General features: G+C 49.7%; 1 protein-coding gene across 8 annotated transcripts in view; it reads left to right on the top strand.

Moving 5' to 3' along the window:
- The window catches only part of ANKRD11 (ankyrin repeat domain containing 11), a 161,783-nt gene that overhangs the window by 111,839 nt on the left and 35,373 nt on the right, over window positions 1-14,571 (top strand). For 6 of the 8 annotated variants that reach the window (XM_073226800.1, XM_073226798.1, XM_073226802.1 and 3 more), the window contains exon 3: window positions 11,956-12,099. The exons of the other annotated variants lie outside the window; for them this stretch is intronic. In XM_073226800.1, coding sequence (XP_073082901.1) covers window positions 12,013-12,099 — 87 coding nt within the window. In that variant the 5' untranslated portion in view covers window positions 11,956-12,012. The remainder of the gene's footprint in view (window positions 1-11,955; window positions 12,100-14,571) is intronic. 8 annotated transcript variants of the gene reach the window in all.

The raw sequence follows: 14,571 nt of genomic DNA, 5'->3' as shown, positions 1-14,571 counted from the left end.
GTTGTTGCAAATGGTAGGATTTGTTTTTTTCTTATGACTGAGTAGTATTCCATTGTATATTGTATCACATCTTCTTTACACTTAGGTTGCTTCCTTTTCTTGGCTATTGTAAAAAATGCTGCTGTGAACATAGGGGTGCATGTCTTTTTAAATCTGAGAAGTTGTATTCTTTGGGTATATTCCAAGCAGTGGGATTCTGGGGTCAAATGGTATTTCTATTTTTAGTTTTTTGAGGAACCTCCATATTGCTTTCCACAATGGTTGAACTAGCTTACATTCCCACCAGCAGTGTAGGAGGGTTCCCCCTTCTCCACAACCTCGCCAACATTTGTTGTTCTTAGTCTTTTCGATGCTGGCCATCCTTACTGGTGTGAGGTGATATCTCATTGTGGTTTTAATTTGCATTTCCCTGATGACTAGTGATATGGAGCATCTTTTCATGTATCTGTTGGCCATCTGAATTTCTTCTTTGGAGAACCGTCTCTTCATATCCTCTGCCCATTTGTTAATAGGGTTATTTGCTTTTTGGGTGTTGAAGTCTATAAGTTCTTTATATATTTTGGATGTTAACCCCTTCTCGGATATGTCATTTACAAATATATTCTCCCATACTGTAGGATGCCTTTTTGTTTTGTTGATGATGTCCTTTGCTGTACAAAAACTTTTTAGCTTGATGTAGTCCCATAAGTTCATTTTTGCTTTTGTTTCCCTTTCTGGAGGAGATGGGTTCAGGAAGAAGTTGCTCATGCGTATATTCAGGAGATGTTTGCCCTTGTTGTCTTCTAAGAGTTTTATGGTTTCATGACTTACATTCAAGTCTTTATTCCATTTTGAGTTTACTTTTGTGTATGGAGTTAAACAATAATCCAGTTTCATTCTCTTGCATGTAGCTGTCCAGTTTTGCCAACACCAGCTGTTAAAGAGGTGGTCATTTCCCCATTGTATGCCCATGGCTCCTTTATCATTTTTTAATGGACCATATATGGTTGGCTTTATATCTGGCCTCTCTAGTCTGTTCCATTGGTCTATGGGTGTGTTCTTGTGCCGGTACCAAACTGTCTTGATTACTGTGGCTTTGTAGTAGAGCTTGAAGTTGGGGAGCGTTAATTCCCCCTGCTTTATTCTTCCTTCTCAGGAATGCTTTGGCTATTCAAGGTCTTTTGTGGTTCCATATGAATTTTAGGACGATTATCTCTAGTTTGTTGAAGAATGCTGCTGTTGGTATTTTGATAGGAATTGCATCGAATCTATAGATCACTTTAGGCAGGATGGCCATTTTGACAATATTAATTCTTCCTATCCATGAACATGGGCTGTGTTTCCATTTATTGGTATCTTCTTTAATTTCTCTCATGAGTGTCTTGTAGTTTTCAGAGTATATAGGTCTTTCACTTCCTTGGTTAGGTTTATTCCTAGGTGTTTTATTCTTTTTGATGCAATTGTGAGTGAAGTTGTTTTCCTGATTTCTCTCTCTGCTAGTTCATTGTTAGTGTATAGGAATGCCACAGATTTCTGTGTATTAATTTTGTATCTTGCAACTTTGCTGAATTCAAATATTAGATCTAGTAGTTTTGTAGTGGATTCTTTAGGATTTTTTACGTACAATATCATGTCATCTGCAAACAGGGACAGTTTAACTTCTTCCTTGCCAATCTGGATGCCTTTTATTTGTGTTGTCTGATTGCCGTGGCTAGGACCTCCAGTACTATGTTGAATAGAAGTGGGGAGAGTGGGCATCCTTGTCTTGTTCCCGATCTTAAAGGAAAAGCTTTCAGCTTCTTGCTGTTAAGTATAATGTTGGCTGTGGGTTTATCATATATGGCCTTTATTATGTTGAGGTACTTGACCTCTATACCCATTTTGTTGAGAGTTTTTATCATGAATGGATGTTGAATTTTGTCAAATGCTTTTTCAGCATCTATGGAGATGATTAATGTGGTTATTGTCATTCTTTTTGTTGATGTGGTGGATGATGATGGATTTTCAAATGTTGTACCATCCTTGCATCCCTGGGATGAACCCCACTTGGTCATGATGGATGATCTTTTTGATGTATTTTTGAATTCGGTTTGCTAAAATATTTTGTTGAGTATTTTTGCATCTGTGTTCATCAGGGATATTGGTTTGTAATTTTCTTTTTTTTTTTGTGGTGCCTTTGCCTGGTTTTGGTATTAGAGTGATGCTGGCCTTGTAGAATGAGTTTGGAAGTATTCCCTCTTCCTCTATTTTTTTGGAAAACTTTAAGGAGTATGGGTATTAGGTCTTCACTAAATGTTTGATAAAATTCAGCGGTGAAGCCATCTGGTTCAGGAGTTTTGTTCTTAGGTAGGTTTTTAATTACCAGTTCAATTTCCTTGCTGGTAATCGGTCTGTTCAGATTTTCTGTTTCTTCCTTGGTCAGCCTTGGAAGGTTGTATTTTTCTAGAAAGTTGTTCATTTCTTCTAGGTTATCCAGTTTGTTAGCATTTAATTTTTCATTGTATTCTCTAATAATTCTTTGTATTTCTGTGGTGCCCGTAGTGATTTTTCCTTTCTTATTTCTGATTCTGTTTATGTGTGTAAACTCTCTTTTTTTCTTGATAAGTCTGGCTAGGGAGTTATCTATTTTGTTTATTTTCTCAAAGAAGCAGCTCTTGCTTTCATTGATTCTTTCTATTATTTTATTCTTCTCAATTTTGTTTATTTCTGCTCTAATCTTTATTATGTCCCTCCTTCTACTGACTTTTGACCTCATTTGTTGTTCTTTTTCTAGTTTCATTAATTGTGAATTTAGACTGCTTATATGGGATTGTTCTTCTTTCTTGAGGTAGGCCTGTATTATTACATTATACTTTCCTCTTAGCACAGCCTTGGCTGTGTCCCACAGATTTTGCGGTGTTGAATTATTGTTGTCATTTGTCTCCATATATTGCTTGATCTCTGTTTTTATTTGGTCACTGATCCATTGGTTATTTAGGAGCATGTTGTGAAGCCTCCATGTGTTTGTGAGATTTTTCATTTTCTTTGAGTACTTTATTTATAGTGTCATAGCTTTGTGATCTGAGAAACTGGTTGGTACAATTTCAATATTTTTGAATTTACTGAAGCTCTTTTTGTGGCCTAGTATATGATCTATTCTTGAAAATGTTCCATGTGCAGTTGAGAAGAATGTGTATTCTGTTGCTTTTGGGTGTAGAGTTCTGTAGATGTCTGTTAGATCCATCTGTTCAAATGTGTTGTTCAGTGCCTCTGTCTCCTTACTTATCTTCTGTCTGGTGGATCTGTCCTTCAGAGTGAGTGGAGTGTTGAAGTCTCCTAGAATGAATGCATTGCATTCTATTTCCCCTTTTAATTCTGTTAGTATTTGTTTCCTATATGTGGGTGCTCCTGTGTTGGGAGCATAGATATTTATAATGGTCATATCTTCTTGTTGGATTGACCCCTTTATCAGTATATAATGTCCTTCTTTGTCTCTTGTTACTTTTCGTGTTTTGAAGTCTATTTTGTCTGATATAAGTATTGCAACTCCTGCTTTTTTCTCTCTGTTAGTTGCATTAAATATCTTTTTCCATCCCTTCACTTTTCGTCTGTGTTTGGGTTTAAAGTGAGTCTCTTGCAGGCAGCATATAGATGGGTCTTGTTTTTTTATCCATTCGGTGACTCTATGTCTTTTGATTGGTGCATTCAGTCTATTTACATTTAGGGTGATTATTGATAGGTATGTACTTATTGCCATTGAAGACTTTAGATTCGTGGTTACCAAAGGTTCAAGGTTAACTTCCTTACTATCTAAGAGTCTAACTTAACTCACTCACTTAATATGCTATTACAAACACAATCTAAGGGTTCTTTTCTTTTTCTCCTCCCTTTTCTTCCTCCTCCATTCTTTATATATTAGGTATCATATTCTATATTCTTTGTGTATCCCTTGATTGACTTTGGGGATAGTTAATTTAATTTTGCATTTGCTTAGTAATTAGCTGTTTTACTTTCTTTACTGTGATTTTATTTCCTCTGGTGACAGCTATTAAACCTTAGGAACACTTCCATCTATAGCAGTCCCTCCAAAATAGACTGTAGAGATGGTTTGTGGGAGGTAAATTCTCTCAGCTTTTGCTTATCTGGAAATTGTTTAATCCCTCCTTCAAATTTAAATGATAATCTTGCCAGATAAAGTAATCTTGGTTCCAGGCCCTTCTGCTTCATGGTATTAAATACATCATGCCACTCCCTTCTGGCCTGTAAGATTTCTGCTGAGAAGTCTGATGATAGCCTGATGGGCTTTCCTTTGTATGTGATCTTATTCTTTCTCTGGCTGCTTTTAATAGTCTGTCCTTATCCTTGATCTTTGCCAATTTTATTACTATATGTCTTGGTGTTGTCTTCCTTGGGTCCCTTGTGTTGGGAGATCTGTGGATCTCCATGGCCTGAGAGACTTATTTCCTTCCCCAGTCTATGGAAGTTTTCAGCAACTACCTCCTCAAAGACACTTTCTATCCCTTTCTCTTTCCCTTCTTCTTCTGGTATCCCTATAATGCGAATATTGTTCTGTTTGGATTGGTCACACAGTTCTCTCAATATTCTTTCATTCTTAGAGATCCTTTTTTCTCTCTGTGCCTCAGCTTCTTTGTATTCTTCTTCTCTAGTTTCTATTTCATTTATTGTCTCCTCCACTGTATCCAACCTGCTTTTAATACCCTCCATCGTGCTCTTCAACGATTGGATCTCCGACCTGAATTCATTCCTGAGTTCTTGGATGTCTGTCCATACCTCCATTAGCATGTTGATGATTTTTATTTTGAACTCCCTTTCAGGAAGAGTTGTAAGGTCCATGCAATTTAAATCTTTTTCGGAGTTATATTAATTTTACTCTGGACCAGGTTCCTTTGGCGTGTCATAGTTGTATATGGCGCCCTCTTGTGTCCAGAAGCTCTACTCTGGAGCTGCTCAGCCCCTGAAGCAATGTCGGGGGTCACAGGGGAGCTGTACTGGTGCCTGGGGGGAGGAAAGAGCTGTTCCCCGCCTCCTGGCTGCTGTGCCTGTCTCCACTGCCTGAGCCAGTGGCCAGGCACACAGGTATAAGTTTCTGTCCCAGAGCAGCGGGATATGGATCCCTGCTTTCCACAAGCGGCTGGAATCCCAGTCTCCCCAGGAACTTCGCCTGTCCCAGCTTTCCAACCCCATAATCAGAAGAGTGTGATGAAAGCACCATGCTATGTAGGTTCATGCCCCCAGAGCAGCTCTCCAGGGCTAGGTATTCTGCAGTCCCAGGCCTCCACTCCCTCCCCGGTCTGTTTCTCTTCCTCCTGCTGGTGAGCTGGGGTGGGGGAGGGGCTCGGGTCCTGCTGGGCCACAGCTCTGGTACGTTACCCCGTCCGGTGAGGTCTGCTCTTTTCTCCAGGTGTGTGCAGGCTGGCGCCGTCCTCTTTCCTGTTGCTCTCTCAGGATTAGTTGCGCCAACTGTATTTTCTAATTGTATCCAGTTTTAGGAGGAAGCCTCTGTCTCTCCTCTCACGCCGCCATCTTTGATCCAATCCCTCACCCCAAGTTTTTGTTATGTGGGTTATAGCTTTGGAGTTACTGCATTAAAATACTGTCTTAAAAAGTATAACTGAGAAAAATTTTAAATACTCATTTAAAAATAATAAAGTATTACATATACATAAATTTTGACTGAGAAGTACCTATTTGACAAAAAAAAATTAAGAATTTAGTGACAAGAGTGGCATTGTCCCATATGTCTGCAGATCTCTTTAATGTCAGCTTTCATAAAAGGCAGCTGGGTCCTGCTCTCTGCCTCTGTGCTCTGTGAGCCGCACTCTGCTGCTTTGTTTAAACTATATGAAAAGCCTCTCGCAGACACGTAATTGGAAAAGGGAGACTCTGTGTGGACGTCGTGTGAGCGTGGGCGCCTCTTTGCCAGGAGCTGTGGCTCACGCTCTGAGAACCCCACTGACAGGTCGCATCTTACTGATGTGCCCCTGGCATGGGAGGGTCATTTCCTGGGTGTGGTTCCGTGATGTCCCGTACCAGTCATTTGTGAAGTGTTGGGTCCCTGGGTTATGCAGATCTTCCAAAGGCTGGCACATTTTATTACACATTATTTAAAGTATTATTACACTCTGTATCACCACCTATCTCATACAGAACACCTTTAAACACTGGGGTGCTGCCAGGCTAATGCAGGTGGACGCAAGTCTTCCAGAATTCAGATTTCACTCGGAAGCTTTAATTTTACTATTGGCCACAAATGTTGTTAATTTCCCTTGAAGTGATATACTCGTTCTGTTTATTCTTGAGAAAACAGCTTCCTGACCCCCAGTTCTTCATAAGTCTGGAGTAGGGCTTGTGCTCACGAGAGCCCAGCGGTTCACTTGCAGCTCACGCATGTGCCGCTTCTCTAGCCGCACCTCATGCAGACTCATCTTGTCAGAGTATCTGAAGCACCGGGCCAGGGTTTGCAATTTAATAACTGAAAGTTTCTGCTGTCATATCAAGGTCAGTTTAGGTGACAGTGGCTTGTTCCAGTGTATTTGAGTGGCAGTGGGGACTGGGTGGCAAGAACCTCTCTGCCTTCTGGGGTGTGGCCCATTGCCCACCTGCACGTATGGCAGCCCCATGGGAAAGGCACATGACGCCTATTAGGAAACAGCAGGGGCCCCACAGGCCCTGAAAGGGCTCCAGGCATCCCCTGCACAAGGAGGGGCCGGGCGGGAAGTATGTTGGGCCTGGGTTCTCTGCTGCCCACCCTCACAGAGAAGGGGGTCTTGGCCAGGACGGCAGGCTCAGTGTGGTCCTGGTCTGGTAAAACCTTACATACGGACACAGAAATTCTAATTCTGTGCAATTTTGTTACAAGATACTGGACTTGATTTTCTTTTTACCTCAAGGATTTAAAATATAATAGCCATTCTTAGCTCTCATTTCTTACCGGCAGGCAGGGCAGGCTTTGCCCTGGGGCTGTAATGTGCCAACCCCTCTGGAAGGGTGCAGGGGTGGTTAACCTCACTTTCCTGCACCCTTGAAAGAGTCTCTATTGTGCCTCTACTCCAGTTGACAGCAGGCTGTTGGTGTTTTGAGTCTGGAGGCGGTTTTCCCAGGGCCACTGCCGGCTGGCATTCAGAGTGCACCTGGGTGCAGAGGACATGGGCTCTGCTGCTGTCTTGCCCTTGGTGGGCGGCTCTGGAGGCCAGCCTGCTGTTTGCCTTCAGAGGACTGTTCACATATGAAGAGTCAGTCAGTCTCAGGCTATTCTTCTTCATTATTTCTTTGGTAACGTCTGCCTGGTATGACTGGGCTTTTGGGATTGATCATCCACAACTTACCTTTTTTCTCATTTTTTAATGCCTGAATCTTTTGTTCTCTCTCAGATTTTCTCCCAAAACTAAGATTGCTTCTGATTCTTTATCTTTTGTGGCCTGTGTCTGCTCTGAGCTGCCCTCCTGGCCACATGTCCACACCGGTCTTCCTTGCAGGCTGCCTGCCTGCTTTTTAGTTGCAGCTCAGCAGCCCAGGCGCCTTGGGGGCTGCTGACCCTGTGTCCGGCTCCAGTGTGCCCTGTCCTCCAGAAATGCTGCAACTAGATCAGGCTCTCCCTGTCCCCTGGACATGGGGCCACAGCGCCTGTGGGAACTCTCATGAGCTTGGCTTTTTCTACCCAGAACCCCAGCTCTGACCCACAAGAGGCCAGTAAGAATGCCTCCAGTTCCCCACAGTGTCTTGCTGTTAATGAGCCCCGTGAAAAGGCAGGGTCAGGCTGAAGAGCCCAGGTGCTTTCAGGGTACCTGCTGCCCCACATCAGGCTGTTGTGGGGATCCCCTTTCAGGCACACTGTGTCCTGCCCGAGAACGGGGGACAGGGCAGTGTTCGGGATGGTCTGCTTAGACAGAGGCCCTGCACGGGTTCTGTGGGGCTGGGGCTGGCAGTGACCCTCACTGGCACGAGGCCGTGGCACACCTTGTCACCCTTGCGCTCAGGCTTGTCATGGCTCTTCTGCCAGTGCCTTGGAGCAGGTGGTCTTGAGCTCAAGCCCACAGAGCAGGGCCCAGGGCAGGCAGGTGCCCAGTGCACCCTTGGGACTGGCGGCAGACAGCTCATGGTCACATCCAAGTTAAGTGGCATTTCATTTGGGCTCTGGGACGTGGCTGCCAGTCAGCCGGCTGCTTCTCTGAGCCCCAGCTTGGGCGTCGTGTGCTTTCCAGAGAACTTGCTGGTGTCTGCAGGGAAGATGCGCCCCACTGCAGGTGCCATGTGCGTCCTCTGCCATGGGGGCCTCTGAGGCGGTCAGGTCCAGGGTTGGCCACCTCTTGGGAGAAGATGGGCCTTGTGGGTGATGACCAGTGGTCACCTGTTGGGCTGTGATCAGCCGTGGAGCACATCTGTGAGAAAGCCCCAGAACCCAGGTTGAGGGATCCACAGAACTTTCTAGAAGGGAAGTCTGTCTGCACTGTGCCGGCTGTCAGTGAGCCTGGCCTTCCCAGCATTGAGCAGGGAGACCTGGGGTATCTGGGCAGCCCCAGCACTCACAAAGGAACCACACGACAGCAGCCCCTTGCCTGCTGACATGTGGGGTCTGCCCTGCCCCCCAAAATCATAGGTGCTGATGGCAGCCACGGGCACCCCCCTTGCCCACATCCTTCACTTTGCTGGGTGGCCTTCCTGCAGTTTAGGGGAGGTTGACACATGCAGGGGTGCAGGGTGGCATGGAGCCCAAGGGACCAGATGGAGGAGGCTGTGCATCTTGGCCTTTGGGCCCACCTGGTTGTTCGTTGAGAAAACAGCAGCTAGAGTGCCCCAGGCCCGTCGGCTGTGCTGCCCCCTGACGGGTCCTGTGAGGCTGCCAGCTCCTCTTCTGGAACCTCGATGGGAATGTGCCACCGGCAAATCTGAGCTCTGTGCCTTAGATGCTGAAAGTGCCGTGAACCCCCACTTTGGGGGCTGCTCTTTGGAAGTGGGCCCAGTGCTGGCAGGTCCCAGGCCCCAGGAGCCGGTAGCCATCCTGATCATCCTCGTGTCCCTGACTCGTTCTGGAAATTGAGGTGCTTGCAGCAACTAAGCACCCCACCTACACGGGGGCCCCGAGAGTGAGGTAGCCCAGGAGGTCTCTGCCGCCATTGTGAAGTGGGACTCAAGAAACATGTCTTGTGGAAAAGAAAACAGGGCAGTTCTGGCAACACTCCGCTGTCCCTGGCAGGGGGCAGCGTCTCAGGACAGCGGCCTTTTCCGGAGTGAGCACAGGACACGGCATGCGGGGTCACCTGCCAGCACATGACACCCCGTGATCCATCCGGCGAGGTTGGGCCACTCTCACACGGGCATATTGTTCACATCAGTGGCAATACTGACAGGTGTCTCCTCTCACACGGGCATATTGTTCACATCAATGGCAATACTGACAAGTGTCTCCTGTATGGGGAGACAGTGCCTATGGAAGAAGGGGCACATGTAGATCCTGGGCCTGAGGAGTTAGACCCAAAGATTCACACACCGAGGTTTCAATTCTAGTACAATGACAGCCGGGACAACCAGCATTGGAATATACTCCACACTTTCCAAAGTGCTTTCCGAAACAGTTCACCTTTGAGGCCACTGTGCAAGGCTTGCAGGTGCCACTTGTGCATGCGACTTGCCCTTTCAGATACCGTCTGTCACTGGTCCTGGGCTGTGTGAGCAGAGAGAGCCCTTTCCCGGCACAGCTGGGCATCCACCTCCAAGCTTGGCCCAGCCTCTTGGGGCTCCTTGGAGGTCCTGCACGGCCAGGCCTCAGACGAGCATCACCCCTTCCTCTGCCGCCTGGCTCCTGAGGCTGTTCTGAGAAGGATCCGGCTTTGGGAACTGGGACAGTTGTTCTGGAAAGATGGGCTGTCCTGTTCATGCTGTTCTGTAGTAGCCATTGAGCTGCCTCCACCAGGGAGGGTGGGAAGGAAAGGGCAGCCAGCCTTTCAGCTTAGGCTCATAACTCGACTTTGAACAGAGGCCACTTGGCAGGGCCAGCTTGGGGACAACCAGGAGAATCAGTGCAAAGAATGAAGTAGCTGTCCGTGTGCCCTCCCGGTCTAGACGCACAGTTTGGGTCCAGGAATCGTGGGTCGTGCACTGTGGCAGCCCCGTTCCCTGCGTGGTCTCCACGGATGGAGTGTGCTCACATCCAGGAGCAGGAAGGCTGAACATCTGTGACTGTTCTCATCGACTTTTCCGTCATGAGAGCAGGCAGGCAGGATTGAAACATCAACTTCAGATAATTTTTAGATTTCTCCTGAAACATTGCAGGTGAATTCCCAACTCTGGTTGAACAACCCAGGTCCAGCTCTGAGACACTTTTCCTCCAGCTGAGGCATTCCAGTTTTGTAGAGAAAACTGGAGGAGAATGCAGAATTCATAGTCCAGTAGAGAAAAAATAAGTTTGTGGCCTCTGCTGCTGGAGATGCCCTGTTCACACCTGTATTTTGTGCTGGCAGGGAGGTGCCGAATTGAGTGGAATTGGGCAGCCTCACCCACTCCCCAGAACAGATTTAGATGTGTTCTCAGGTCAGGTATGTACCAGGAGGGTGCTGTGTGAAATCCTATCAGTTCACATGGAAAAAAGGCAGGATCTCCAGGAGGTGTGGGTACACCGGGCGTGAACTCCCACTTACAGAATGCTTGCAGTGTCCTCAGAAGCCACCCTCATATATAACAGAGGCCATCCAGCTCCAGGTGAGTTAGTTACGAGGCACACCCATCCAGAACGGCAGAGCACACCGGCTCGCCCCTCAGGGAGAGGACCAGACGAGCCATGTGGTTTGTCTGTGAAATGTTCTCCAACCCCATGCATCAAGTAACGTATGTGGAGAAAGGCAGTGGCGTTGAGGAAGATGGGGTGACAGACAGTGGAGGTCCAGCAGGCCTGCAAGGTGGAGAGGGGCTGAGTGTCCTAGGAATGTCCATGCTAGACATGGTCTGGCCAGGCTGCTGTGGCCATGGGCAGAAACAAGGAAGTTGAACCTGCTCACATGGAGGACACCCCCAGGGGCAGGAGGCAGGAGTGGGAGGCAAGCCTGGGCCAGTGCCTGCTCTGGACTTCTCTGCATGGAAGGCAGGACTGGTGAACAGCTGGGCCTGGTCCGGTCCAGACCCAGGGCTGTGGGCGGTACGGTGGCCTCTCTAGTTGCCTGGTGGCTGGCATAATTAACATTTGGGGAAATATGTGCTTGTGTGTGAGTTAATAAAGGGGTAGCTGGTGGTTCTGTGAGTGGAAGGTGAGCCCAGGAGCCGTCTGGGCAGTTCTGGGAGGGGCAGTTTCTCCCCAGACAGCAAACTTTTCAGGACCTCAAAACACCATAAAATACAGAACAGAAAGTTAGTCCAGTGTATGTGCTGGGATTTCCTGGGAAGTGGAGGGGCCCATGTGCAGGGTCTGGCTTGGAGGGCACAGGCTGCCTGGACACCCTCTTGAGAATCTGTCAGAAGTGTCACATGGCTGCCTTCTGAACACGTCATTTGGGCCAGAGAAGTTAGGGAATTGGTGTGCTTGGCGCTTTCTGAAAAGCAGAGGAATTCCTATCCTACCCTTGGTTCTGGTGGCTGTGTGGGGAGGGAGCTGCTTTCCCAGATGGTGGATGGCTGTTGAGGCTGTGGCTGAGAGTGCAGGTGCATGAGCTGCTGGGCCTCAGGGTGCTGCACCTTGGGCGTGACTACGCCGGCCGGGAGGGGTGGGAGAGGGACCCTGTGGAGCACGGGGGGTGCCAGATCCCACAGGGCGGGGCCAGGGACCTGGCCTGCTTTGCCTGTTGAGTGCCTCCTCTCTGCAGTCCTGAAATGCTGCCCCACACCCTGTGTTCTTCATCATGGGGTGACCACCTAGGAGGTCCTTTCTGGGAGTTCCTGGTGGGGAGCAAGGCTCCGGCCAGACAGCTGCTGGCGTGCAGGGCTGTTGCAGTTTGAGATTCCCTGGCTTTCTCAGTTCGGTGTTAATCTGTGTGTCCTCTTTTGGAGCAGATGGTTGATGACGAGGCGATGGCGGCATAGATGGCGATCAGGTGAGGGGAAAGAACGATGCCCAAGGCTGGGTGTCCCAAGGCACCACAGCAAGAAGAGTCTCCTCCCAGCAGCGACATGGTGGAGAGACACACGGGGAAGAAGGTAACACTCAGCCGCCCTCCCAGCCCCTGCCCGCTCCGGCTGTCCCCACTGCGCTGCAGCCGTGCCCCTCCCTGCACTTCCCTCCGGCCGTCAGTGACTGGCTGTGCCCTAGGGCTGTGGAAAGCGGAGGTCTTGCTAAAAAAGGATTTGCTTTCTTTTCTCCTAAGGATGTGTCTTGGGGACCCAAGTTAAACACTAACTAATACATTAAGTACAGAACTCATACTTGATACGACTGTGATGGCCCCTGTTTCTGACCCCCAGGACTGCAGGATTCCTATCCTGCTCTCAGTGAGACTGATGGGACCACATTTGTGTCATCCTGACTAGAAACTGCTAGCGGGTGATTTTACTTCCAATCTGGCTTGTTTTCAGTGAGAGTAGGAAAACATGACAACATCTAAATCATTGCATCTCATTCATGTGCTGTTGACCCTGGGCTCTGGGCGCTCATCCTGTCCTGCTTGCAGGGTGCTCTCCCCAGCCTTCTGTGGGGTTGCACAGTGATTGTGGACTTGGAGTCAGGCAAGCGAGCATCTGCAGTGTGTGTTGTGTGTGGCTGGGGGTGACTGGCTGTCTGCCCTGACGCTTGGTCGCCTCGTCTCCGCAGCAGGAGGCGGATCCTCACACGGTTCCAGGTGAGGTGTGCACAGGTGCTGGCTCCCCACGCCGTGGCGCTGCCCTGCTTCCCCATCTTTGGTCCTGGTGCTCCTTTGCTCCTTCCCTGTCTTCCTGGAGCCTGTGTGACAGGCCTCCACCTGTGAGCAGTGCGACTCTCGGCCCAGGCCCTGCTGTCACGGTCACGGGCCCAGACCCCAGCACCAGCCCTCTGACTGCTTCTCCCTGCAGCTCAGGCAGCTGTGGGCGTGTGCTCTGTGCCCAGGGGTCGGGTGCTGGGGGAGCTTGGTGCTCCTGCTCCGGTGGCTCAGAGCCCAGAGTGTTAACGGACAGCTGCACACCGGAGAGGCTGAACCACCGTGGCGGCCCTGGCCTCCTGGTTCCCAGGCTGTGGTGGCTTTTCCCTGCACAGGACTGCAGAGCTGTGGGTGGGGGCTGAGGGAGGGGCCCATGCGTCCTGCCCCAGCTGCTTTCTCCACCCCCAGGATGGCTGCTCAGGACTGAAGGGGCAGCAGGGGCTTCTGGGCCTGCCCCAGAAGGACTTCCTGTGCAGAGCTCCGTCCCCGCCTTGGGGGTGTGTGTGACCCTGGGGACCTCGTGGGGGCCCACTCCAGGGGCAGTGGACAGGCCTTGAAGCGTGATGCCTGTTCTGAGCTGGTTCAGGTTGTTATCCTTTGCTTGCGGACCTAGCGGGCTCTGGTGTGGTTGGTCTAGGCAGCATGTGTGTCTGCCGCACATGTGGGTTTGGCTTTGGGTATTCGCTCTGCTAGGTAGCTTTGTACTTGTTCAGAACTACCATGGTGAAGCCAGACCTTTTCTTCCTGGAGCAGAACTCTCAGCCCTGGGGAGGCCGCACGGCACGGGGCCAGGCAGTCGGTGCTGCTGGCGCTCTTCAGTGTAGACGGCAGCTGGAACAGGGCACTTGGGAGGTGTGCGTGGGGCTGGTGGGACCCGGAAGGGCCCTGCCATGGGCCTCAGGTGCCTGGGGGGCAGTGCTGGTGTTGAGTCACTCTGTTTTTTCCCAAACTCTGTTTTCCCCAGCCACAGATCTGTGTTACCAAAAGCAGCATATTTAGGTTTCCCCAAAAGAATTGTGGTGCGAGCGGCATGTGTGCAAGGGCCTCGGCCACGTGCCGCGCTTGTTTGGCAGCTTCCTGATGCCTGCTTGCTCAGGCACACTGGGGAATGTGGGCTGCCATGCTGGACACAGTGGCTCTTCCCTGGGGTCTCCCCTCCAGACACCTCCCTGGAAAATGCTCTGCACCACAGCAGACACCCTAGTCTCAGAACATCCGAGCTGGACGGGGCCTGAGAAGGAACCAGTAAGCCCCTTCATGGAGGCTGTTTGGTGTAGAGAAGCCGAGGGCTTCCGTGGTGTCTGAGGCCACCAGCAGGAAGTGACACCCCGGCGCCAGCCTTCTCTCGGGCTCACCCTGGCCGGGGCCTCTTGCCCCCACCACACTGTGCCCAGAGGTGACTGCAGAGCGGCTCAGCCCCTCCGAGTTCAGTGCTGGCCAAGTTTGCCTTCTCCTGAACCGGACAAGTGGTCCTCAGAGCATGTCCTTGGGACAGCAGCACCGGCACCGGGGGCCTTTCGGGATGTGCCTTCTCATCATTGCTTAGACCTCAGGAAGGTAGATTCTGAGGTGGTGCAGTGGCCCCTGTTTTTCAACTCCTCAGGGACATGGGGCTTGGTCTGGTCTGAGGAATGCCTGCATGCTGTGTGTACCAGAAGCTGTGACGTCCAGCATCCCCTCACACGGTCCTTCGAGGGGACCCCCAGGGATGGTCTGTAGGAGCCACAGGCTCATGGTGTCCTTGCAGGCTGGCAGGCACACCTGTCCACGAGAGGTG

Source organism: Manis javanica, chromosome 17, assembly GCF_040802235.1.
Source record: "Manis javanica isolate MJ-LG chromosome 17, MJ_LKY, whole genome shotgun sequence".
NCBI classification, from domain to species: Eukaryota; Metazoa; Chordata; class Mammalia; order Pholidota; family Manidae; genus Manis; species Manis javanica.
Note: the sequence above shows the minus strand (reverse complement) of the source record. Positions and strands in the feature narration are given on the sequence as shown.